We start from the raw sequence: 26,409 nt of genomic DNA on the forward strand, positions 1-26,409 counted from the left end.
TTATGGCGTCGGCAAGCTGCTCCTTTCGGGTCGTTTTGGCCACATTCTTGTTTGCCAGCAGTCAGTGCTCGTTGAGGGACTGAAACACACAAAGGAATGATTTCGTTTTAAACCGAGAGCGATCGGTAACGCAACGTAGCCAATTTGTTTGCAAACGTTTTGCTGTCTGCACACACATGGGGCTACATCACGTCAACGAATCACTCTTAAGACGAGAACTGGGGATTCGAAATCCCCAAACGACAGCGTACCAAATGTGCAGCATCGTCCCGTGAGAAGTTTGGCAGGATTTCGTCGGCAAATCTTCACTTTTGAGCTGCTCTGCAGAGGACGCATGCACGCACGGCCGTCTTTCTTCCGGAACTATCAGCCATTTCCGCGTTTGACGTCGGCTATTTGAACTCTGGCCTCGGCCACGCCTATTAAAAAAGGACGAATAATTTTTTTAAAAAAATCCATAATAACGTGCATTAGTCAGTATATGTTTGTGTGGAGGGGCTGTAAATGCTTTTTGGTTGGACTTTAATACTTAAAAGAAATATACATTGTTTTCAGAAAAACATGCATTAGTCAATGGGTGGAGCGAGGGCGGGGCTGTAAATACTTTTGGTTGGGCTTTAATCCTTTAAAATACAGTAGTATTGCACATAATGGACATTGTGATGACATGCACTTTGGTGTTTGTTTTTTACTTCTAGACATTTAAATGATACTACTGTGCTTTTAATTTTACACGCCATTGCACTTAAGCTCCGCCCACAACATGAAGCATGGTGTCATATCGGAAGAAAGTCTGCGTTTTTGATGGTTGAAAACAAGCCTAAAACTTTGCTTCTTTCCGTGATCTCACTACAGTTGATGAGTTTTATTGACTGTCTGTATGTAACTTGAAGTTGGAAAAGGTTTAAGGGACGACAGGCTAACAACGAGTGGGGGACAGAGGAGCAGTAGCTTGTATTATTGCTAAGTTGTCACGCTGCAGCTTGGCAGGATGAAGACCACCAGCCACAAAAGTGTCATCGGCATGTTTGAAGAAGGAAACGTGGTCAAGATTTGCGCACCGATGGTTCGATATTCAAAGTACGTAAGTTGAAATAAATAAAGGACACCTCTACTTCAGTAGAGCTAGCCAACCCAATAACCGTCACTGTCAATACAATCTTGTTTTGGAACCTGTTCATCATGTACTTTCTGTTCAGTCAATCGATTGTCATACTGTACTACATTCTGTAATATATAATACTTTCTCCACAGACTAGCATTCAGGTCATTGGTGAGGAAGTATAACTGTGACATTTGCTTCACTCCAATGATAGTTGCATCAGACTTCGTGAGATCAGTTAAAGCCAGAGACAGTGAATTCACCACAAATGAGTGTAAGTAGCAGTATTATCGACCCTTTCGACTGCTAACATAATATGCATGAATATATAGAAATGATGCACACAACTGCTACTTTGTTTGTGACAGGTGACAGACCCCTGATCGTACAATTTGCTGCTCATGATGCTCAAACACTGGTTGATGCAGCACTTGCTGTTGTACCATTTTCAGATGGTGTTGACCTCAACTGTGGATGCCCTCAAAGGTGCACACATACATAGATAGTGAATATCTCTACTTACAAAGTAATCCGGTTATGAAAAGCCTCTCCAGGAATATTTTGGCCTAAGATACAAAAGAAATTCAAGTTACTAAATGCTAAAACTAAACATAATCAAACATTCCCTAGAATAGAAATACACTTCCTGTATTCTGTATTTTTTATTAAATTGGTGAATTAGAGCATTTACATGTAAAATGTGTTTTTATCTACAAAAATTCAAGTTAGACAAACCATTTAATAAGTAGAGGTACGATTGTCTATATGCTGTGATAATCGCAACAAACTCAAGTTGTATATATTTTGTTTGCAGATGGGCTATGTCTGCAGGATATGGTGCATGCCTCATCAACAAGCCAGAGCTGGTTAAAGACATGGTCAAACATGTCAGGAGCCAAGTTGACAATCCTAACTATACAACATCCATAAAAATAAGGTAAAAAAAATATCAACTTGGGGGGAAAAATGTAGTAATAAAATGGACATGTCTATAGAATTCACAACGACCTGAGGAAGACAGTTGATCTGTGCCAGAAGGTTGAGTCAGCAGGGGTGTCGTGGATAACAGTACATGGCCGTACTTCCGAGGAACGTCATCAACCTGTGCACTATGACGCCATAAAGACAATCAAAGACAGCGTATCCATTCCTGTCATTGCCAATGGCGACATAAAGTATCCACGTGATGTGGAGTCTATTCACCAGCTCACTGGTGTTGATGGTAAGGCTTGTTTTATTTTGGGAAAAAAAACATTGCAAGTGGTAAAATATCAATCTGAAATGAGTTTCATTTGACCCATTCTAGGTGTGATGGTAGCACGTGGGTTGCTTGCGAACCCGGCTCTGTTCGCGGGGCATGAAGATACCCCTTTGGAGTGTATATGGGACTGGGTGGACATATCTGTACAGCAGGGGACTCCTTTTACTTGCTTTCACAATCATCTCATCTATATGCTTGAGAGAGTTACCTCCCAGCCTGAAAGAAAAGTATTTAATTCTTTAGGTAGTACTTCAGCTGTAATAGACTACCTGCGGAGTACATATGGCTCAGTGCATGATTTGGGAATTTGAGTCAGGTTTTGGATAAAATGCCTATGCCAGTTAAAGTTTGGTGTAGGGTATATCAGGGTTGCCAAACTCCGATCTTCGAGAGCTATTATCCAGCCTGTTGCCAAGTGCACCCAAGGGTTGATCACAGCTAAACGCAAGGTACATTTTTGTGCTACTTAAGATTTTTTTAAAATGGATAGATAAGCCAAGACACTTGTTAAATATGCTGTAAGCTTAACTTGATGATTTTACATGAAATATTTTTGCAAAATAAGTGCTGAAAAAGAGAACAAGTGAGTATTGAATCTCTGCATTATAGGCTGATGTTTTTTGGTCTGAGTTTTAAAGTATTTTAAGTCGGGGGCATACCAACTATACGATAACAAATGGGTACTCCTCCCTCAGATTTTACTAGTTCTCATTCACAGCTAAAGATGGAAATCTGCAGTGTAAAACAGCCTATTTGAGATGTGCAGGCAATTATACGTATTAATACTTACTATAAAAAATGTTGTACAGATGAAGAGAAAACATTAATACAATTCTATTCATACTATGCTCATTCTTATTCTACAATTTAAAATGAAATACAATTGCTATCTTGAACTGGATAAGAAGGCTGGACAAGTCATGAATTGATAGATCATTTAACAAAATAAAATCTAAAATTGCACATTCGTGTATGCGCTTGTGTGTGTGTTTTCGTGCTCCGGTATCCTCCTACAAACCCAAAGACATCCATCATGGTAGGCTGATTGGACACTCCAAATTTCCTGACTGACTGTGAAGGACTCCAGGTAGATTTCTGACCCTGTCAACAAATAATGGCTGAAATGTGATTGGTTAAATGTGAAAACACGCATCTGGAATAGCAACCAGGGGAAAAGCAATGAAAGGAATCTGACCGACAATTTACAATTATTTATCAGGTATTCATGGATAAAATAGAACTAATATCAAGCTGGAATTCAGATGTTTTAAGCCAGTAGAGAAGGCCCTGACGGTCCACCACTGGTATTAAGTGAATTTGTTGGTGGTGACATTGCTACTACATAGTTTTGATGAATAATTTGTTGCTGCGAAGATTGTTTTTTGACGTTTCCCGCACTCCATCAGTTACATTACTTTTATTTTGAAAGCGGAATGCTTCCTTCTTTCCGGACGCTCCAACGTAATAGGAAGTCTGGTAAGCAAGTAAACATGGAATTGACGCAACTCTTCAGCATTCAAATCAAGCTTTGTTAAAAGTTATTTTTTCAGCTTAGTCGTCGATCTAGCACTTCCCCTGGTAAGTTAACAGGCTCTTTATTATTTTCGTCCCATTTGAAGTCGATATGTTGAAGTAAATTGTCGATTTGTGGGGAATATATCAAAAGGAATGATAAATTCTCACACGCACCCTCGGTCGTGCCTTTTGAGAGTTGCATTTACGTTACAATGTTTCCTTACGTTGTCCCACGTCATGTTGAAACTCCGATCAAAGTGAGCCAGCTTGGGGATGGGCCGTGAAATGTTGAAAAACTGGTCGTATAAAAAGTTCTTAAGGAACGATTGGCCACGCCCCCCGCCCCTCTCCCGTGAACCTGGTGCGGAAGCTGCGTTCGCTCATATATGTCTTGCCTTCTTGATTTATTTCTAGTTCATCCACACCAAAGATGACGCTGCAATGGACTGTCGTGGCCTTCTTCCTATATATGGAGATGGGAGTCCTTATCATCTTGTGCCTGCCCTTCATTTCGGCCAAGAGGTGATCCATTATGCATATACTTAGTCTATATTTAAATGATAACTTCAATGATGATCTAAATTGACTAACGGCCTCTGGTTATGTCAACATAATTGGATATCTCGAAATCTGGTTATTCTGTGGTGGGGGTCAAAGTTTTTATATTCCCAGATCTTCTAAAATCAGGGAAGGGAGGAAAAAATCCTGGTATTCATTCATTAATTTTCTGAACTCCTTATCCTCACAAGGGTACCCGGAGAAAACCCACACAAAAACATGCAAGTGCCACACTGTGATCGGACCCACGACCACAGAACTGTATGGCCTTTGTACGATTATGGTATATTCAGAAATATGGTACCCTATTACAAATTAAATCTTTGGGTACCAAAACAAATGTTTACCTCTTAAAATGTGTCAGTATGTTTGATGAAAACCTCAACAGAATATTTTTTTCAAATCACTAAACAATATCCCAACACCACGTAATTACTTAAGTTTATTTTCTGAAATTCATCAGAAGTGAATTGAGGAAAGAAGTGTAATAACTGTGTGTGTGTGTGTGTGTGTATTTGTGCTTTTCTTACAGGTGGCAGAGTGTTTTCAGTTTGAAGATCTGGAGTCCACTGGCCCGCTTTTGGAACAGATTCTTTCTTACAATGATTGTCATCCTCATTGTCCTTTTCCTCGGTGAGTGGACTGAAATCTGAAATGGCACAATACATCTTTTTAACATCACAACTTACTCTTTAGATGCAGTACGCGAGGTGAGGAAGTACTCTGTTACTGATCTGGGCACAGATGCCAAGCTGCTGCCCAACATGCACAACCACATGCACATGAAGCTTTTCCGAAGCCAGAGGAACCTTTACATTTCTGGCTTTGCTGTCTTTCTTTGGCTGTGAGTTTTTGCATCAGTCTCACCGCTCCAACACAAACACTCCCTAAATTTAGATTTTTTTTTCCCCCAAAAGGGTTATGAAGCGAGTCGTCACCTTGGTTAACAAACTTGCTTCAGTGTCCATGGCAACCGCGGCCCTACAGGCACAGGCTGACAATGCAACTAAAGCTTCCCAAAAGCACATGGAGGACAACGAGCAGCTGAAGAAGGTTACCTGCACTTATACAGTCTGTATAAAGATACCGAGACAAATGTCTGTTTTTTTAATTGAGATTGAGCTCGATTTCTTTAATAAGGGACAGCACATATTAATGAACATACACATACATATATACAGGCATATATGTTTGTATGTATATATACACACATGCATATGTATATGTTTGCATATATGTATACATATACATTCACACATACACACATGCATATGTATACATATATATGTATACATATACATTCACACACACACACACACACACACACACACCTACATACACTTACATACACCTACATACATATATACATACACGCCACCAGATGTTTCCCAATTGGCATTCGAACCCCAGCTTCCCACATACGCCACGAATTGGCCACATTTTACTCTGTCATTATTGGAAGGTCTTGACTACAAATATATAGAAATAAACTAAGGGAAAATGTTTGGAGTTTGCCAATAAACAATTGTACTAGAGCAGCCAGCCATAGAGATTTGTCGGCTTTTCCAATGTGACATATATTTGGAAACTTACTTGATATTGTTTTTCAGACTCTGATGGAGGGCACAGGAGATAAAGCAACTGCAGAGGGTATGGAGTTGTTGAGGAAAGAGGTGGAGAAACTGCAAGAACAATTGCACACTTCTCAAGAAGGTTAGTACCATTTGACAGTTCCCCACATAAATGAGTACACCCAACAACATTTTTTTTATGACTGCAAGTTATGGCATACCACAGTACAGTACACGACCACAAATACGGGCAATAGTTTAAATGTGAACACGGTGAAAGCCAAAGTTCTTTTAAATATCAGGTTTTATCTTGGAAAAACGGGAAATAGTATACATTAAATTTCTAACAGTATGTTAGGCTAGGTAATCAGAGGATTAAAAGGAACAGAACCACCAATTAGTAATCATCTACTTGATTAAATATTGGTTGTGGTTACCTAATGTAAAAAATAAAAAAAACAAATGTTCTCAATAATACCTTCCAATACATAATATACTTTACAAACAAATCAGAGAATCCACCATAATGCTCTCGAGATAGATTTAAGGCTTTAGTTTGTTCTATGACCAAATTAGTTTCTCGATTCACTCAGATGCTTGTGAGTGAAATAATTTGACCAGCCTAAAATCAGCCTTGCATATCGAAATGTTGAATGAATAGCATTCAATTGTAAGTTTTTCTTTTCTTTTCCTTGAGCTTTGGTTCTCAAATAAAGGCATTCATTGACATCTATTGCCTTGGGCCTCTGAGAGTGTGCTGCCGCCTTCTCAATCTAGTCACAGTCATCATAGAAACAATTTGTCGTTTCATGTTTCTTCTTCAAATTATCGCTAGATATGACTAAGTAATCTGTTGTACGTCTCCTTGCACCCTGCGATTGACTGATGACCAATTGTGTAGTAGTTAGCTGGGAAAGGCTCCAGCACTTTGTGACCCTTGTGAAGATAAGCCCCATGCAAGATCAATGAATAATGTGTTGGTCTGTGTGAAATGCAGCACTGAAAAAGTCCGAATGCGATGCGGATGGATTGAAGAAACAGACGGACGGCCTTACAAAGGAGTACGACAGACTGCTTAAAGAACATCAGGAGCTTCAGGTGAGGATGTATCATAATAGGAGCCTTATGTTTGCCTAAAGCCAAATTACAATTGCACGGTAACTTTTGTTGTTTTACTTCTCGTCTTCTTTAGAATCTTCAAAGTCCTGAAAACAAGAAGGAAGACTAACTTTTGGAATAGAGTGCTCCTCACAAATGTCTTGTGACAAAAGATGCCCAAAATACACAGGGTTTTTCTATTAATCCTTTTTTTTTCTTGTTGTTGATTTTGATGAGGGCCCTTCTGATGTCTTAGTATTTTAAAGGGGAATTTCACAGCTGTTTTTCTGTTTCCGTCTGGCACTGTGCAGCTAAGAACTCGTACTTTAGTCAATGCTCTATTTGTTTGGTTATATCTATGGCGCATTAGGCATGATTTTCAGAAGAGAAAAACATCCATTAAGCTTATTTATTTGAGCCGTTCCATGTTTGGAAAACTGTATCTTTTGTGTATTTCTTTTCCTAACCTCCATTACTATTGTAAGTTCCTCACAAGTTTACATTTTTCTTTCATTTTAGTAGTGCAGTCTCGAAGGTAGGGATTTTCCAGCTAAGAGCAAGTAAGTTGCCATGTCTTAATTTGAATGTATTAATGGCAACAATCTAAGTGGTAATAGCAGGCATTTACACCGATTCTTTTTCATGTCTGAGGGAGGCGCATGGGTGATTGTTAGTGTCTTTTTACTGTGTTGGACATGGTTGTTTCGACCTGAAATTTTGTTATCCAATGTACTGGTTCACTTAATCAAGGGTGATTAGCTTTACAGGTACCGTGCACTTTAAAATGTGCACACAGCATGCCTAGCTGTATTTTTATAATTATTTTAATAAATCCAGTATCTTAATACATCACCTCGATTACTTTTTAGGATAGAATATTTTTTATTACTTGTCAGGTGACATTTGTACAAAAGTAATACTTAAAAAATGATATACATTCTGAATATTGTTACGTAATTTTCTCCCCGGCCCTTCGTGGGTTTTCTCCGGGTATGCCGGTTTCCTCCCACATTCCCCAAAATTGCATGGTAGGCTGATTGGACACTCTAAATGGCCCCTAGATATGAGTATGAGTGTGAGAGTGTATGGTTGTCCGTCACCTTGTTCCCTGCGATTGGCTGGCCAATGATCCAGGGTGTCCCCCACCTTTGGTCCGGAGTCAGCTGGGATAGGCTCCAGCACCCCCTACAACCCTAATGAGGATAAAGTGGTTCAGAAAATGAGATGAGATTTTGTTATGCAAATTACAATGTGGTAATTTCCTTCTGGTGCACCCCGATACAGCTAAATTAAAATACACTATTCACAATAAAATAGAACCTGTGAATTAGGTTATTCATTATGCATCCTCAATAGGGATAAAGTCTAACAAAGTAATGTTATCTACATTTATGAGGACAATATATTTACACACTTTAAATCTACAATTGCTCAGCATGTAGGATGGATGTTTTCTTTCCCCAATAATGTAAAATAATAAACACCTGAGAATAAAAAGGACAGTGTTGCGTTTTGGCATCACTTTCTTAACACGCACTAAAAACCCCTGCAAAAACATCACATGAAATCAATCAGCTGTGTGAAGTGTAACAATATTGAGGTAGAACTATATTCGTTACAGCACTGTACTAAATACGCTGCTTGTGTCACGGTTGAGCAATCGGTCAAAGCAGTTTATTGCATGGAAACTAACCATGCAAGGCAACCGCGGCACTTAACGATGGCCGTAGTTACAAGAAAGATGTTGATTTTGTAGATTAATGTACAGAAAAGCACTGCCAGGAATTGTTGCCAAGCAGTAAGAGGCACTTAGTCTGTAATCCTTCTGAGCAAGTGTTTTCTTTAGCAGTGGATTAAGTCACGAGTTGGCCTGGAAGGACAAACGGCTCTACGGCATCATGGTGATCCAATGATTAGTAGGAATTCTGCTTCAACCGTTTTGAGAGTTGATCTTGTATGGATTTCCCTGTGTTGGGTTAATTGACCAATTCAATCAATTGGACTTGCTGGCAATACATTGAAAATAAGATGATTTTACCCAAAAATCTTTTGGTCTTCTAACGCAGTGTCAAGGGCCAGTTTGCAGTCTTTCTTAGAGGAAAAATTGTCTTGAAAGACACTTTATGGCACTGTACATTCAGGGTTTTTTTCCATGTCCCCTGCACTTTTTCACCTTGCCTGGTGTGTAGTTTTAATGTGGTTATATGCATTTGTTGCATGGGGTCCAAGGTGTCCTTCGGTCGAGCCTTCCGTCACTGCGTGACATGGTGAGATTTAGTGGCTTTATAAGGTGCCACACAGTCCTTGTGATTCCTTTTGTCTTCCTGGATCATCCTCTCATGACTCATGCCCAGATTCTTGAAACGGGTGTGTCTCTTGTTATTAACCACTCCCCTAGCAGGCTTTACTGTTACAGTCAGGTCCTGTTCTATTTGACAATTATAGACCACGTGTTCTTTCCTTAAAGGGTCTGGCACTCAACTCCTTGTCCAGGTGCTGTTCCACAGAAAAAAAGGGATTATTCAAAAGTAGCAAAGCCTTTTTCCAGTAGTGGGGCTCCAAGTAAGTATTCATTCTTTGTGTTTCCTGTAAATCATCATTGGTCTCATGATACTTCAATGTTTCCTTCTACCCATTCAATATCTTACACTTTTCCACTAAACATTCAAATCGCCCAGACTTTTAAACTATAATGCAAATCAGAGTACAGGTTTACTGTAATCAAAACAGCATGTCATTAATAGTTTGAACTGTAAGTGTAATTAAAATAGATAGATAAAGTTGTTATCACGGGAACAGTAAACTGTGTAATCTTACAATGTTAAATAAATCAGTAAGAAAATAGTTTTCAAATTGATAAGAATTTAAAAAGAGCAAATTAAGTAATGTAAGATTATTTTCCTTGAGGATAATGTCATTTTAGTAAATAGTTTTTTCCTTTCATCTGCTAATAACTTTTACTTTTTATATTTAAAAAATAACTATAATCTTGCAATTCAACTTTATACTCCTATTTCTTTTAAATTTCTCATTACTTTTTAGGGCGGCAAAAATACTCCATATATAAAAGCAGTTCTATACCCTTTTTTTTAAAGAAAAGTACATTCAAGAGAAATATTTGAGCTACACTATATAAAATTTCTGAAAGCCCCAAAGCACACGAGAGTATTAAATATAGAATGAAACCTTTGAATATTCAGTTTGAATATGATTCCCTGCAAATTTCATGAGTATCACTGTGTGTATGTGTGTGTGTTTGTTCATCTGTGTGAGTGATGAAGAAAAATGATCCCTAGTTTTTTTTCCATGGCAAATCAGAGACGTGTCTCGCGGTCTGTGCCATTTTCGGAATATTTTTGTTGTGTCTCGGAGTTTGTGATCACCAATTCCTCCTTTCTGAGGGCTTCCAGCTCTGTTCCGCCATTGGCCAGAGAGCTTCGAAGGAGGTCATGTTCCTCCTTCTTCAGCTGCCTTTTGAGCAAGATGAAGCCCGGGATGCAAAGTAAAAAGGAGACTGTCCTCAAGCTCAGAGTAAGACCCAGGTAGGCTATCCTGAGAAGACAGAGTGGGAAAAAAAATGTGGCATTTGCAACATTTCCTATTCAACAAAGTTCTACCTGTATGCTGTAGTGTTGTAAATTCTACAAGCTCCTATTCCACCGCAGCGCTTCTGACCCCATTTCAAACAGGAGGTGTCAATGATTGCTCCAAAATAAATGGGTGCTGGGATTCCTGCTGTAAATACATATCCAAATCAATTCAGCAGTCAGGCATAAAACGTTTTTGCTATATTCAAATAAAACACCCTGACTTAAATGATAAGACTTTGCAATTTGTTGAAACATTAAACTTAAATGACAGCTGCAGTTACCACTTCACCAAACGTGCCGGCCCTGAAAGCATCATTCTTAGTTGCAGACCACATTGGTCAATCTAAGATGCTCTTAAGAAAGAACTGATTCTGTCTACAATGAGGCACATTCAAATTGGGCTGTAGTGGTTTTACTTGAAATAGTTTGATGGAACTTACCAAGTGTATGTGTTGCTAAAGCGTGGAATCCCAAGGCAAATGATTTTAACTGTGGTTTGATGCACCTAAAAAGGAGGAAAATGAAGGCATGAATATGTATATGTGTGTATGTGTGTGTGGAAAAGTGTGTTAAGTGTCTGTACAGGGAAATGGGGGTGGACTGGTACTCCGTTCAGGGGACTTAAGGTTGGCAGGAATCCCAGTGGGATTTCTGTCTACATAAATCTCAAATCTGTAGAAATTTAAAATGACTACACCAAGACTATGATTCACCCATTAAATTGTCTCTGGATGCTTTGATCTAAATGAAGCAAAGGTCCTTATGTTAGCAATGCAATTACGACTGAAAATGTAGTGCAAAGCATTTAATCATGCGGTATCCAAATCAAAAATCATGCAATATGCATGGAAAAGTCCCTTAGTAACATCGAGTTAGGTCCACTCACTGATCTTAAAATAACTTTGATGATCAAAGGATGAGGGGCATGAAAGCTTTTTATGAGCCCCGGAGCAAGGCTTACCTGATGAGAAGCATGTAACCCGGTGTCCCTCCCAGGGAGATGATGAAGGAAGTGATGACTGAGAGAGCCAAGAAGTACGGGAACATCCTGTCACAGTCGTCCTTATCGGAGCACTGACCTGTACTCGCTGTCAAGTTACCAGCCAAGCCGACACAACTACAGTTGGAGAAGACCTGAACAAACATATTTGATTAGAGAAAACGCAATGCAGTATGGGCACATATATACTGGTTCTCAGACATCAAATAATAGGAGGACTCTGTGTTGAAGAGTGGAGTGGGGTCAGGCTTCAAGGCCTTTTGAGGACTACTTTTCAAATAAAACTGAACAATGGGAGGATGGGTCAGCTAACACTGTTGTTTTTTTTGGGTTGTTTTAAGCCTGAAAGAATTTCATTTGGCACTTTGGGAGCAGCAAACGCTAGTTAGATCTGATTAACTTTGGTCTACATACAATGAGAAGTCCTGGTGGCTTCAGTGAACTGCTATTATATTGCGTATAGATTGGGCCTTGTTTGGAGGAGATGAATTATTACGTTTTATTAGTAGTATGTCCTGCAGTCTACTCAGAAAAGCTAATATTATTCAAGGGAATTCAGTAGACAGAGAAATTTGCAGCAGAGTAATTAAAAATGATTATTAAAGTGTATCAGGTTGAACAATGAATATCTTCTCTCCATATTGCATTTGATTAAATATTGCTTAAACGTGATTTTCAAATCATTGTATTCTGTTTTTATGTTTAAAACAACGTCGCAACTTCATTGGAAATGGCATTAACAGCAGTTTTTTTTGTAAAGAAACAAACAAAACAGAAGTAGGTGAGAGTTACTTTGATTTAACTTGAATTCTTTGTTGAATAGTAAATGTTAGGATCTTATATGGGTCTCTGGAGTAATCAAAATAATAATAATAATAGTAATAAACCACTATGAAGTGTTGTGCTCAAATTCTTTCTTGTGCACCATGCCTCTTGAACATAGTCCAGCATTTTAACAGATATTTATTTCATGATTTTAGAATTTGGCTTACTGTATTTTTCCCTGAGCCAGTTGAGCTGCTGCAGCCCGCAAGACAGGGAGAAACATATGTGATGCCATTCCCTCCGCAGATTGGGTCCCAGTTATTAGCAGAACAAAAACAGTTGGAGTTGCAAGTGTTGAACACAGAATGTTTGTCATAAGATATTCCCTCCATGCTGCAAGAAAAAAGAAATTAGAAAATACTGATTGGTTGTGGTTTTACAGTACAAAGTACAACTCTTCATTTTAACCCAAACCTATTCCAGTTGCGAGCAAAGTATACTATTTTTACATGCATCACCTAATGAAATAATATTAGTTAAACTGGTTAATTGTAAGTAATACACACTATATGTTACTACAGTTCATTTTACCTGCTACATTTATAGATTTGTTTAATGTACATCAGATTTGCTTTGAGGCAGGAATACATTGTGTTCAGGATGAATGCTTTATCGCCCTCTTGGGGTTTGATTTTTGCACGTGAAATGATTTAAAAACCCACCTGTTGTATGGAAGCGTGACTCCCGCAATCTTTGCATTCTCACAACTCATCAGAAAGAAGCACAGTGAAAGAACATAACCGATGAAAGATGTGGTAAAAGCAAACTTTGCTGCTCCCATTATGTTCAGCTTCATCTTCTTCATCAAAAGGCCACCAGAAAAAATCCCAAGCGCAACCGCTGGGATATTAATCACACCTGAGATTTTTTAACAAAACACAGAAACACCAGTTGTAATTAGAGGAGAAATATACAACGTATACTTATTTCACATATGGGATCTATGTATGTTGATCACTTTGAAAAGAAACACACTCAGAATACAGTCCATAAGTAGTATGCTACACATATATTTCAGGCTTTTATACACAAATTCTTCCTACCCATTAAAAAGTTTGCCTTTGAAGCAGATTGTCTGAAGTGCTGCTCAATGTATTTAGGTTTGTAGGTAACCATTCCAATGAGAGAGTTGAGCTGGATGATTGTCACACACAAGTAGATCAAATAAACAGGGTGCCCCAACAGCATCCTTACAGTTGGAATAAAATCTGGGAGAAGACAAAGGAATCAGGATCAAACTGTTATTCCAGCTCATAGTATTTTGTTAGTCTTTGCTATACTCACCTTTGGCCATCTCTATGAAACTGGTATGTTCCTCGCCTGGATATCTGTGCTTCGTGGAGGTAGAGTCTTTAATAAAACCTTTTTGTTCAGGCTTAGGTGAGCCTGAAACTGGTAGTGAGCGAGGTAAAAACCAAAATGGAATGGCAGAAAGGAGAGTGATGACACCAGCTATGAGGTAGCCTAACCACCAGGCTCCAACCCAGCGGGAATCCGCTGGGGTGATTGTGATGGTTTCTGTGTTGGGATGAATAAAGAGACATTACATATTGTTCACTTTTATAGCAATTAAAATAAGATCTTAAGGCAATTGGGAAAAACTTCTAAGTTTCTATTGAAACTTTTACATTGATCAAGCTGTGTAATGTGATAACATGACTCAAGAATACTCAAGTTACTAATAAAAATGCAAAATATTGAGTGCTTAGGTACTTACAATGTTAGATTATCATAACTTTCTTTAGGTTGTTGCTTTTTGTTTTTCCAATGCATTAAATTTTGTCATACAAATTGCCAAATTTTACTAGTAACCTCACCATTTTATCCAAGTAGCGATAAACTTTTCTTTGACTATTTAAGAATTTATTCATGCAAAATAGCTTCTTTTATTCCCGTGAACATGGAAACTTGCGCTCATGGTTGCAGCATTTTAGTAATATTTTACTTCTTTATTTTATTACACTTAATTCATTTAAGGTTGAAAATAAATGGTCTCTTCTTTATGACTTTAACCACAGTGATCTCCAAGCCAAGTAAGCAAAAAGTGAAACCTGTGATTTCTAATCTCTGTTCATATATAGACCCTTACTTTATGTGCAATACCTTACAGAGAGTAAGATGAGCTGTATTCTTGCTTTCACTCTCATTGCAGCACTCTATTTGATTAAAAGCTTCTCTGGTTCGTTAACTAATTGTTGCTAATCCTGAAAATCTGTGCTGACTCCCACTCAATACATCTGCTACACATGCTGTTGTGACGATAACATCATGCTTCTGTTTTCATTAAAGATGAGAAGACTGCCAGGAAACAGCCTTCCTAATATCACTAATCACATTGTAAGACTAAGCCCTAACCTTGTTTTGATAAAACATAAGTGATATTTTTCTCTGACCAGGAAATGTAAAAATACAACAACTTACCCAATTTTACAAATCCTATGTCCACATAAATTTTTGCACATAAGGAGCCTAACAGGTAGCCAAAGACAGGCCCCACCACAGAGATGGTCTGCACACACCCTAGATAGAACACATAACACATTCTCAAATTAAAAGAAGTATTGAAGGTACTATTTATAAAAATAAGATGGCATTTATTGGTTTAATATTGTGACAGGGGGCTTTTGGCAGGACTGTAACCACACACCATTTTGGTTTAACAAAGCCATGTTGTTGGTTTAGCATGGAATTATTTGGAAACATACTGCGTCTGAGTTACTGTTGTTATAACTACTATTATTGACAGACAAAAACAATATTATTTTTGTGATTCAACGTTTTTTCGTGTAGAGTATATAAGAAAGAAAAACCTCAGTTAGTATGGCAGTAGATTAGCATTTATAGTAGATACCGCAGGGATATTGAAAATTGTTTTCTTACCCACATATAAAGCAGCATTCTCTTCACTAGCAAAGTCATCTATATAAGAAATTCCGAGAGGCTGGACAGGAGTCTCTCCAATCCCTCGTAAGACATTTCCCAGGAGTACATATATCCACATTGACAGGTTGGAATCTCCTTCACAATCTGGAGGAGATTATTACATAGTGGTACATGTGTGTGTCTGTGAGAAAGTGCATCTCTTAAGTGTGTTTATATGAACAGACACGAACCTGTCACTGGCACTTCAGGTAAATTATTATCCTGGATGAGGTCAGCCGTGGAACATGGGGATGGGGTAAGACTTGAATTCACAACCCAACGTGCTGATGATTCAAATTCATAACTGTACACCAACCGTAGAATAGAAATGAAAAGCAAAAGTTAGTGACTTATTTCCATCTGGTTTGCGCTATAGAAACCAACTGATCAAAATAAACCTAGCAGAATGTTCACTAAAAGTTTTTTTTTTTTTTGTTACTCACCGTCCAATGATGAAATGAGGTAGGGCAATGATGAAGGTACCAATGGACATCAGAATACAGCCTACTGCAATGATCTTTGGTCGATGGAGTTTGGCACCAAAGTAACTGACAAATGCTATTACTAACAGATTGCCTGTTAGAAGAGATCAAATATTAGTAACTTCATATCATTCAAATTATTCTAATATTTGGAGCAGCAACCCTTGCATGCAGAATCTTGCAAAATATACATGCCAATGTGCACTTGGAAAGGATTAACCACCTTTAATAACTTTCATTACGCGGTACCATATATAGTATTTAACTACAAAAACAACAAAACTTTGACTTTTTTCCCCCAACGTGACAGAAAATAAAATATGACATTTTCTGCAAAGAATGGCGAAAAAATGTAAAACAATTAACGAATGCCAAACCACATACAGTCAGGCATCCACAGTAGAAGAATCTTTCATGCACTTTCCATTTGCTGAATTTGTACGTTTGTTTCCGCTTGATATTGGTGTTGCCCTTCCTTTCAGTGTTTCCCTGGCAACAATTCTATAGAAGTAGCTGGTTGCCTTGACCACATGAATATATTTTACAGGAGAAAAAGGACTACGTAATTCCGCTTCAGAGTGCTATAGATGACCTTTTCAATTTTTATATGAAATGTATAAACCATCTCATATCAACTGACTTCGGGCACAAGGTGGATGAGACACCCAGGCCTGGTTGCCAAGCAGTCATACTGAGATGGACAACCGTTTGCAGGCACACACACATCTATCACTGAGTGAGGATTGATCATGCAGCATTTGCCTAAAGTAGGACAAATGTACCACTACGCCCTCAGTGACTTTATGTAAATTGAGAAAAAATAATCTGCAGAAATCAGAAATTGCTTTTGAATTTCAATTGTACGCAATAATCTTAATTCAGCGCAGGCAGTGTGGGATCATTTGCCACTCAATTGCAGTGAGATTTTTAGTGTGAATGTTGTCTGTCTCAACCAATTGTTGACCGGTTTAGGGATTAGCCCACCTGTTGCTCAAAGTTATCTGGGATAGGTGACCCTGACATGGACAACATATTTTGGGTGTAACCTTAAAGTCCTGCTATTAACTCAGAGGGTACTTTTTTCTGAATTCTATAAATTGGATTTTACAGAGCCACAACCTGTAGTCATTTTCTTTGTAATATAAACTTTAAAAAAAGCGCAAAACACAATCTTAATCCCAAACAAGACCAGGAAGCTAGAGTCAGTTACCGGAAGTGTTGCAGTGCAGTTATGGTAACATCCCTAACATGTACACAAGCCCAAGAAATCCTTTCTCTGCACCTCAAATAACTTTGTGACCCATTTATTTTGCCAAAGACTCCAAGTGTGGGGTGAGTGGATGACATGGCTTTGACACAGAGGTATAAAAGTGATGGCAAGCAAATCAACTCACCTATCTCAAAGCTTCCGTCAATGATCCCTATTAGGTAACTCGGAATGTCAAAGCGCCTCTCCAGCTGAGTTATTGTGCTCTTCATGTAGCTCCCTGACAGAGCCTTTGCAAAATAGGCAAAGGACAAAGCTACCAGAAACATCTATGGGGAGAAAGGAAATGAATAAGGACACATTAATTTGTATTTCACGAGAAGACACAGTCAAAACAAAGTTATTCATCTCAATATTTAAATGTGTTATTGTACCACAGGATTGTGTGAAAAGAGCAATATTTTTGCTCACAACTACCTTACTTACTCTCAGAGGCACATTATCTAATGCTACAAGTGCCCCAAGTGTTGAATCCCATTCAAAATGACTTTTGTGACCCATTAGGTTATGAAATGTTTCTATTAGATTTGCACAATTATCTATCAGAAACCCAACAGTGTTTTGGAAATATGTATCCAGTTTGTCATTAAAGGTTAAGGCTATAAAAAGCAAACCATAATTTTCATACTAGGAAGCAAAATCAACATGCGATATATCATATCATAATTGATTTTTCACAAATAAAACACAAATTGATGCAAATGCTATGTATGAATCTGCTGTTGGCTATGCTGCACAGGCAGAATCTTCAACAACAGATGACATCAAAAATGGCTAAAATAGAAAAAAAAACGCTGGATTCAAAGCACTGTTCTTTTGTACTACAGTGAAAGCATCTTCTAGATGATGAAAGGCCTCTTATATACTATACACCGGAAGTGAAGAGTATATAACTATCAACAAAATTAAAACTCCCTGTCTTAGGATGTACCATGAAACAGTTTCTATTAATTAATAAAAATAAAAAAAACATGATTTTATATATATATATATATATGTTTTTTTTAAATAATTTATAAAATCCGTGGTATAAGGCGTTGTGACAGCAGTCAGTGTTATGAAGACTATAAACTCTCCAACTATTAGCGGGAAGTTGTTTCTACAAAGGAATGCTCGGATAAACTTGGTGAGGAAGGATGTGATCATTGATGAACAAAACAGAGCTGGTTAGTAAGGCCCTCTCTATACTGCTTTTACAAAACCTTTTCATAGGTATATTCATCCATTTATTTTCCGTACCGCACATTCTCGTAATGTTTGCAGTGGCTATCCCAGCTGACTTCAGGCGAAAGGAAAACTACACCCAAGACTGGTCGCCAGTCAGCTGTAGGATACACAGAGAGACAGACGACCATTCATACTCGCAATCATCCGGCCACCACGAGAATCGAGCCACACAGCGAAGTTAGGTGAGTAAACCACTACCACAATCAGGCAGCTTCATAACACTAGTTGATGATAAATTAACAATTTGCTATTTTAGCTCAACTCAACCAGCCCATTGGTAAACATATGTCTAAGTTTGCTTGTTGGGGAATGATGTTTGCAGTTTCTTGGTGAATTTTGCGACAATAGAAGCTGTTGGTCCACATTTAATCGCCCATATATTGTAATAAGCTTAATTAGCAGAATTATGTGAAAACTGGCTCTTAAGTTATTGTGTGCACAAACACAAGCATTGCTAAAAATCCCCTTAACTTGAATGCAGGGTAAACAAAGCGTTAGAAAATGTAGAGCAGCTTTGCTCCAATTAGAGAATGGAGTCATTTATAGCCCACAATAAGATTGTTTGTTCTAGAACAAAACCAACATTTGTATACCTTGTTCAGATAAAATGCTGTTTTTCAAAATATTTTTTGTAACAACCTATGTTTCAAAGTTGAGTTTTCACTTTGAACTAAATTTGGGTGCAGTGTTGCATTGTACTGTAACTGTTTTCTCAAGAATGTTATACTGTATATGACACAATCATTAAACCTTTGTTCAGGGATGTTGCCATCCAATTTCTATCCTTACAGGAACAATAAACAAAAAGGATAGGATTTCTGTTCTATGGGATTGTGCCACGTCCCACCCAAAGTTAAACAATTCTGAGAAGAAATGAAGTCTGTCCAGAGACACAGTATTATGATAAGCTTGAACCCTATTGTCTCACATCACTTTCATGTGGATGAAGAACCAACTAGCGCTTTTGATCTCATTTAAAGTTGCACAAACCCTGAAAGAAGACTTGCAGCTTATTTTTAAAGGCTGTTTGACGTAGAAGAAAGGCTGAGATTGAGATGGAAAAGCCTGGGGTGGTCTAACCAAAACATTACAGTCATGTTGTGGTCCGCCGTGTTTTTCAGCGATTTTCTTTGAGCAGGAATATAGACACAATTTGTGAGGAAAATAGATGTCAATAGTAAAGTCAATTGAAAAGATTTTGCCAAGTGTCAAAGTTACACAATGGAAAATACCAGTGATTTTTTTTAAACTTCATTTTTATTTTTATTACGCTACAATAATCAATGAGACCGTTCAAATTCTGCCTGAAGGCACAAGCCAATAAATGCCAAGTCCACTGTTGCGCCTCTCAAGAGGCTTATGTTTCAAGATGAACAGCAGTCTTAATTCTACATTCAATGTATTTTACAATAGGTTTTCAAAGGAAAATTATGTCAAAGGCCACATTCATTTTCAAAGGTGCAAGTTTTCAAGGGCATTCTAATAATTTCAATGCCAATATGACACATTACTTTAGTCAGAGGAATTTATCCTTCATTCTCAGAACTGTGAGGCAGATGTGTCTACCACTCTGCACTGTGCTACTACATTACTTTAATGAAATTATTTTTCCCAGTTAAGCGCATGGCTCCTTTGAAAATACTAATGATATTAGTTTTATAACCCGTCGCATTTGTTACATTACTCGCCACAACACAAGTTAACCACAAGACATGGAACAGTGATCGTTTGGGGTTTGTCACAAGATATCATTTACCATACCCAATTGGTCGGCGTGAGCTGTCAGGCCAGGGGGGGAAAAAGAAGATGTGCTTATAAAAAAAAAACGCCTGCTGTGGAAAAAAATAGTTCTAACGAGTGATACTTAAGTGCACAGTTTGCCAGGGAATTAAACAAAACAAAAAAGAAAAAAAACTTGAAGCATTTATGTAAAGCTTTTAGTAAGGAACCCACTTAAAACTGAACTGCTTATCCTCACAAAGGTCGCAGGGGGTGCTGGAGCTTATGCCAGCTATCTACGGGCACATAGGTGCAAATTAGAGTGTTCAACAAGCCTACCCTCCATGTTTTGGGGATATGGGAGGGAACTGGAGAAAACCCACGCAAGCCCAGGGAGAGCATGCAAACTCCACACAGTGAGGACCGACCAGGGATCAAACCCACAACCCCCAGAACTGCAAAGCTGATGTGTTTACCACTTATCTAATCATTGTCTGAAATTCCCTTCAGCACAGTCCCATCTACCTGATTTATAATACAACTACCAACTACTACTGCAACTACCCCCAGCCCCACCACTACTACTGCATGGGCCTTGTATATAAAACAAATAATTAAAATAGGCCATTAATTAAATGAGTGCCTTGTATTCCAATGAAACTTAAAGTTCATAAAATACAGTACTATTGTATATTTAATTAAAATAATGGAGTGTAAGGCATTTACATTTCTGAGAGTAATATGCAATATGCCTAAAATTATTCATAACACCAGCTTTGGTCGATGGATTTATACATACATGCTACAATCAGGAAATGTTGGCGCAACAAGGTAAAAAAATGTTGCATTTTGAAAGAAATGGAAAACCTTGTTTGACAGTAGTTAACATCTAGAAGAGAGTTGTTTGTCTTAAAATGGGGAAACTGATATCAATGGAAACTCGGACTTTAGTGACTTCTACTGGATCTGGACTGCTATGTTGCCAAGCTTTTTTTCAGTTAGAACAAATACTGGCCTTAAGACTGGAGCAGGATGAGAAGCACATTTTTCTGGATACATTGTCACCGCATTGATTCTTCTGCAAGCCGCCGCGCTCTGCTCCCATCTCCATCCTCTTGAAAGGTCACTGTGTCTGCTTTGCTGTAGTCTTCCACGAAGTGCAAATTCTTGGCACTGATGCATGCAAGCCTGTAAATGGATAATTTAAGCATGTGACCCACTTCTCAGAACAAACAGAAACATCTTACAACAGGCTGAAGGGAGTACACGAGAAAGTAGTTAAAAGAGTTAGACTGACAGTCATTTTTTTTAATGTTTAAAAACAGGGCTAAACGGAAAAAAGGACTTTTTAATTCATCGAATCATGTACAATTATAATTATAATTCATTGTTGTGTGTGCATGGTTGTGGCCACCAATTCTAGGTCCTAAAAAGTATGAGAATGTACATACATCAATCAATTACTATAGAGTGTTTCCATCTTTAGCTACAATTAATTTCATATTGAAAAAAAATGTTTGTGTTTTAAAGATAACTCTGGGATGCACCATGGGGTAATTAGCTGCATACCCTGCTGAATCTGTGACATTCATTAAACAGCATTACTCAAAACAAATCAGTCCTTCACTCAAACTCCCACGATTCCCGCTGCCTCTGACAATAACAAAAATGTTCAGAGGGAGTATCAAAAACAATAACCACTGATCAGTAATATGAACCCAGGATAAACCAACATTATTACACAGCCCTGATGAAAGTAATCCGAAAATGATTTTCTACTTAGATCTCATGGATATGTTAAATTAGGCAAAGTACAGTTTATGACGATTAAATAATTTAAATCATTTTGATGCGCACATTTCAAAAGCAAACAAATACTTTAGTAAATTGTATATGAAATGATCACTATGTAAGATTGGTAACCAAAAATGGGACTGCACAGGTACAAGCAAGTACATAATGTTGTAGTCCTGCAAGACCTACATGTAGTACTAATAAACATGTGGACGTGTTTCTAGTACAATAACACGCAAGTACACGTTTTGTAGTACAAGCACACATCCTTTTAGTAGAGGTACATGCAAGTACACATAATTGTAGTACAAGAAGACACAAGTACACCTATTTATAGCATTCTGGGCTCCTGCCTTATTACTCGCAGGCATTTAAGACAACACAGGCAAAAGGAAGAAAAATAAGTTTAAAATGTACAAAGCTGTCTATCTAACTTCTTTTATATTAAAAAATAAGAATATTTTCTGCCATTCTTTATCATAGCTGCTATTGAACCATTTTATTCATCTTTTAATCAGAGAATATAAACCAAAAAAAGAGGGGGGCAGGGTCGGAAGACAGAGAGAACGAAAGAGCTGAAGTGATATATAAAACATGATGAAATGCACATACTACCTATTGTAAGTATCGTTGCTATCGTGATATGACTATTTTTACTAGAGATCACACAGCAACCAGAGAAGCGTGAAAGGTCGGATTGAAAGGTTCAGTGTGTTTAGGTGTTAGTCATGTATCATGAGAGAACAGAGTATAAGAACAAATCTCCAGTGATAATGAAGGATGAATTGACGTCCTATTTTTGTGATCTCTGATCTGAGCTTGACCAATTTAATTTATCTTGTTGCACATAGACATGAACCAACTCTGCTGTGTGTTAGTCATGCGGAAAATAAAACTGCTGTGCAGTAGCAGTCGGGTAGTCATGTGCCGTCCCCACCAATCGAGTAGGTAGGGTCATGTATTCCTATCAGATAAGACAGCATTTGTGAGTCCAGAACCCTGGAGAGCCCCCCACCCTATATGTGGCACCGCCAACGATCCCTCGGGGATAGCCAAACAAAGCCCGCCGTTGGTTTTCAAATAAGGACATTTTATCTGAAAAGCAGTTCAAAGACGCGTCAGGAATTCAGCAAGTGCAACCGTGGAGGTAAGTAAAGCGAAAGCGAGACATGGAGAGGCAAACTAGCGTAAGATGGCAAAGCGCAGCAGAGAAGAGCAGCTGAGCATGCATTGAGGATGCCCAAAAATGATGTGGCATTGTAGCAAGTAAGTTTGCTCTCTGGGTTCAACTTCTGCACCAAAACGTGAAGCCAAACCATGTATACTCAAACCATGTTGTCAATACCAAAGTTATTAATTCATTCATTTTCTGATCTGCTTTATCCTCATTTGGGCCGCGGGGGGTGCTGTAGCTTGTCCCAGCTGACTCTGGGCCAGAGGCAGGGGACACCCTGAATAGGTGGCCATCTAATCGCAGGGCACGAGGAGACAGACAACCGTGCAGACTCACACCCATACCTAGGGGCTATTTAGAGTGTCCAATCAACCAGGAGAAAACCCACACAGGCAAACTACACAAAGATGGACCGACCTGGATTTGAACCCAGAGCTGTGGGGCTGATGTGCTAAACACTCAGTCGCCATGCCACCAACACCAAAGATAGCAAACCATAAAAAAATGTGTTTTTTTTTAAATCACATAATAACAATAATAATAAAATCACAACTCAGAACCTTTTGCAGAGCAAGAAGCATTTTGATCTGTTGGCAAAACATATGCACATAATATGTGAGAGTTCTCACCAGACCATATACAATAAAAAATGATAATAAACACTCACTCTCTGATACACCATAATCTTTGGAATGACTATTTTGTGCAACATTATAACCCAATACTTTTTTTCCCTTTTGCTTCTGTCTATTTTGCTCATGTCAGGGGAATTCCGGGAATTATCTAAATTTCAAATAGTAGGCAATTTCAGAATCAGTAAGCTTTGTGATCTATCCTTAATCACCTAGTGGTTACGCTTTTAAATCTCGTTGTACTTGTTTAATGACAAGAAAGGCATTCAAATATTCAAAAACATCAAATTCAATGAGTAGATGACAGGCAGACAAATTCGATGGTTCTCCGTTAGATGGCAGAAACTAAAAGGAATAATATGCATCGGCACCTGTTGCTCGTCACATTTAATTAGAGCTTGCATTTTGTTTAATAAAACATTTGAATAATGTACACCGAGGAAGATCAATTGTGAGTAAACTGAGACAAACATCATGATCATGAGTATTAAAACTTTTTGGTGATCTACACATTTTTGATTCCCTGAATCGAATTTAATAAACACGTGATGAGAGAAAACGCCGTCAATGTTGTTGTTTTTCATTCTTATCTTGTTTACTTTTGCAGGAAGAATCTACTTATGAAATTGGCTTCCAGTAACACTGAATTATAGTGAAATTAATAAAGCGATTCGCTTACCTTTTGTCACAACGCGCGATTGAGTCGACGTGGAGATGCCCAGATGGGGAGCGTGCAGGTGGGCGTGGGTCAAGCAGCTCCGCTCCAACTTGGCGGACAGATGGAAGAGAATGGGCGGAGACGCTGCTTCTTAACTGCGGCTCCTTCAGCTTCTGTTCTGAGGCTCCACTCGAAAGCCCAAGTCATGCCTGCCTCCATTTAGATCCGTGCAGACTCTGCATTACGGCAATGTGCTGTAAATGCGCTAGGAAGTGCCATTTCAAAATAAAAGCCACCACCTCATATCTATTAATGATGGAGTGACAACTGTGAAATTTGGAAAATCCTGGGATAGTCGACAACTTCAGGAAAATAATACAATATCATAATAATCCAGTTATTGTTATTATTACTATTATTATTATTAGTAGTAGTAATAATAATAATTATTATTATTCCTAGTATTCATTATTATTAATATAATGTATTATTATCACTAGTATTTTACTATTATTATTATTCCCATTATTGATTATTATTATTACTATTTTATTATTATTATTATATTATTTAATATTATAATTACGATTATTTATTATAACTATTATTAGAATTACTATTTTTTACTATTATTAATATTTATCATGATGATCATGATGATTATTATTATTATTAATATTATTTGGGGGGGCAGCCATGTGGCACGTGTGGTTAGCGCGTCGGCCTCACAGCTCTGGGGTCCTGGTTGTAAATCCAGGTCACGTCCACCTGTGTGGAGTTTGCATGTTTTCCCCGGGCCTGCATGGGATTTCTCCGGGTACTCCGGTTTCCTCCCACATTCCAAAGATATGCATGGTAGGCTGATTGGACACTGTAAATTACTGTAACTTTTTACAATAAACTGTAACCATTTCTCCCTCTATGAGCTGAATGGTTTGTACCAGGTGAGCTCAGTGACGTTGTAGTCTTCACCTGATTTTACATTGCTGCAAGCCTGCAAGGGATAGGCTTTATGTTCATATCACACCCGCACTCTTGAGAGATGATGAATGTTAAAACACATTGGTTGACCTCCTTTGTTCACAGCTGGCACAGTGTGAACCGATAATAGACCAAATGATTTTTTTATGTTGCCGTGGTTACACGTGGTTCATTCAACCTGGACTGATGACGCGAGTTTTGTTTGAATATTCCTGTCTGGTTACCATGCATTTTCACCTGAAAAGTCAGAGAGAAGCTAGTAAGTAACTTAAAGAATGGATATTCAGGCAATACTATGAAGAATAACAACAAGATAGCTAATTGATTGATGTGAAAAGGGTTTGAACTGATGAATTCACATTCCTTGGTGCAAAATATATTTGTATATGTGGGTCACTTTATAATTTGGCATTCAAATCACTCGTTTTTATTATTTTTACTAATGTGAAGCAGTAATCATTGTGCATTATATTAACTCATGTTGTGAAGTTATTATTATTATTATTATTATACCTAAAAATTGCTTTTCTGTGGAATTTAGTTGCGTGACTATGGCTTTGGGCTACAGACCTATAGTAAGAAGTGGCGTCATGTGATTAGATACGGCTTACTGCAGTAATATCATATGACAAACAGAACGCTACTTGCCATTTGTGTAAGCAGGCATTGTCCTGTGCTACAAACACTTTTTTATGACTCGGCACTTATTTCCTTCTTGTGACTTAACTAAGCCGTAGTTTGATAATGCGATTTTGGGTGTCAGTGGGTGATTTAGAAATGGGGAACACCTAATTTTGAAACAATGCGACCAATGTGGTCCAGCTATGATTAGTCTATATTTTGAAACATTTACCCCCACAGGAAATCCTTTTTTTTTTGTTGGTTAATTTAAACATTTGATCATGAGATTTTGTACGTTAATAAGTCATTTAAGAAGAGGGAACATTTAATTAAAAATGAGGCCAATGTGATCCAGCAATTATTAGTCTATATGTATTTTATAATAATTATCCCCACATAAAATATATTTTTT

General features: G+C 38.0%; 3 protein-coding genes and 1 long non-coding RNA gene across 7 annotated transcripts; 2 read left to right on the plus strand and 2 right to left on the minus strand.

The window, feature by feature from the left end:
- LOC144200228 (uncharacterized) lies at positions 1-4,158 on the minus strand. Of its 3 annotated transcripts, none has more exons than XR_013327068.1 (5): positions 4,103-4,158; positions 2,111-3,464; positions 1,626-1,668; positions 252-419; positions 1-79 (listed from the first exon to the last, which is right to left on the minus strand). It is a non-coding gene; the product is annotated as an uncharacterized LOC144200228 (long non-coding RNA). The 3 variants fall into 3 exon arrangements; XR_013327066.1 differs by having other exon boundaries at positions 4,053-4,158; XR_013327067.1 differs by having other exon boundaries at positions 1,858-3,464; positions 4,053-4,158.
- On the plus strand, positions 652-3,326 carry dus4l (dihydrouridine synthase 4-like (S. cerevisiae)). The gene is made up of 6 exons (XM_077722229.1): positions 652-1,080; positions 1,255-1,376; positions 1,471-1,588; positions 1,917-2,039; positions 2,098-2,324; positions 2,409-3,326. Exons 1-6 carry the CDS (start codon positions 992-994, stop codon positions 2,672-2,674), a joined length of 945 nt encoding a protein of 314 aa, XP_077578355.1. The 5' UTR covers positions 652-991; the 3' UTR covers positions 2,675-3,326.
- bcap29 (B cell receptor associated protein 29) lies at positions 3,798-7,952 on the plus strand. Its single transcript, XM_077722230.1, has 8 exons — positions 3,798-3,941; positions 4,293-4,400; positions 4,969-5,069; positions 5,133-5,280; positions 5,354-5,489; positions 6,047-6,149; positions 7,005-7,105; positions 7,200-7,952. The coding sequence occupies exons 2-8, from the start codon at positions 4,309-4,311 to the stop codon at positions 7,233-7,235; spliced, it is 717 nt and encodes a 238-aa protein (XP_077578356.1). The 5' UTR covers positions 3,798-3,941; positions 4,293-4,308; the 3' UTR covers positions 7,236-7,952.
- slco1c1 (solute carrier organic anion transporter family, member 1C1) lies at positions 6,653-24,617 on the minus strand. Of its 2 annotated transcripts, XM_077722226.1 has the most exons (15): positions 24,417-24,617; positions 21,153-21,325; positions 17,319-17,460; positions 15,886-16,018; positions 15,634-15,746; positions 15,401-15,547; positions 14,942-15,040; positions 13,805-14,038; positions 13,564-13,728; positions 13,183-13,378; positions 12,688-12,853; positions 11,657-11,829; positions 11,136-11,200; positions 10,723-10,840; positions 6,653-10,657 (listed from the first exon to the last, which is right to left on the minus strand). In XM_077722226.1, exons 2-15 carry the CDS (start codon positions 21,246-21,248, stop codon positions 10,420-10,422), a joined length of 2,085 nt encoding a protein of 694 aa, XP_077578352.1. In that variant the 5' UTR covers positions 21,249-21,325; positions 24,417-24,617; the 3' UTR covers positions 6,653-10,419. The 2 variants fall into 2 exon arrangements, with proteins under 2 accessions (XP_077578352.1, XP_077578354.1); XM_077722228.1 differs by lacking the exons at positions 21,153-21,325; positions 24,417-24,617 and adding an exon at positions 18,431-18,557.
- Positions 24,618-26,409: the final 1,792 nt, after the last annotated feature.

Source organism: Stigmatopora nigra, chromosome 8 (assembly GCF_051989575.1).
Source record: "Stigmatopora nigra isolate UIUO_SnigA chromosome 8, RoL_Snig_1.1, whole genome shotgun sequence".
NCBI lineage: Eukaryota > Metazoa > Chordata > Actinopteri > Syngnathiformes > Syngnathidae > Stigmatopora > Stigmatopora nigra.

Bases quoted from the DNA above. Each gene is read 5' to 3' on its own strand.
- dus4l (XM_077722229.1), top strand. From the start codon at position 992: ATGAAGACCACCAGCCACAAAAGTGTCATCGGCATGTTTGAAGAAGGA. The intron at 1,377-1,470 runs GTAAGTAGCAGT...TGTTTGTGACAG, and splicing joins TGAATTCACCACAAATGAGT to GTGACAGACCCCTGATCGTA. The intron at 2,040-2,097 runs GTAAAAAAAATA...ACATGTCTATAG, and splicing joins ACAACATCCATAAAAATAAG to AATTCACAACGACCTGAGGA.
- slco1c1 (XM_077722226.1), bottom strand. From the start codon at position 21,248: ATGGAGATGGGAGCAGAGCGCGGCGGCTTGCAGAAGAATCAATGCGGT. The intron at 15,747-15,885 runs GTGAGTAACAAA...GTTGGTGTACAG, and splicing joins CCTCATTTCATCATTGGACG to TTATGAATTTGAATCATCAG. The intron at 14,039-14,941 runs GTAAGTTGTTGT...ATCCCAACACAG, and splicing joins CATAGGATTTGTAAAATTGG to AAACCATCACAATCACCCCA.
- bcap29 (XM_077722230.1), top strand. From the start codon at position 4,309: ATGACGCTGCAATGGACTGTCGTGGCCTTCTTCCTATATATGGAGATG. The intron at 5,070-5,132 runs GTGAGTGGACTG...CTTACTCTTTAG, and splicing joins CCTCATTGTCCTTTTCCTCG to ATGCAGTACGCGAGGTGAGG. The intron at 5,281-5,353 runs GTGAGTTTTTGC...TTCCCCCAAAAG, and splicing joins TTTGCTGTCTTTCTTTGGCT to GGTTATGAAGCGAGTCGTCA.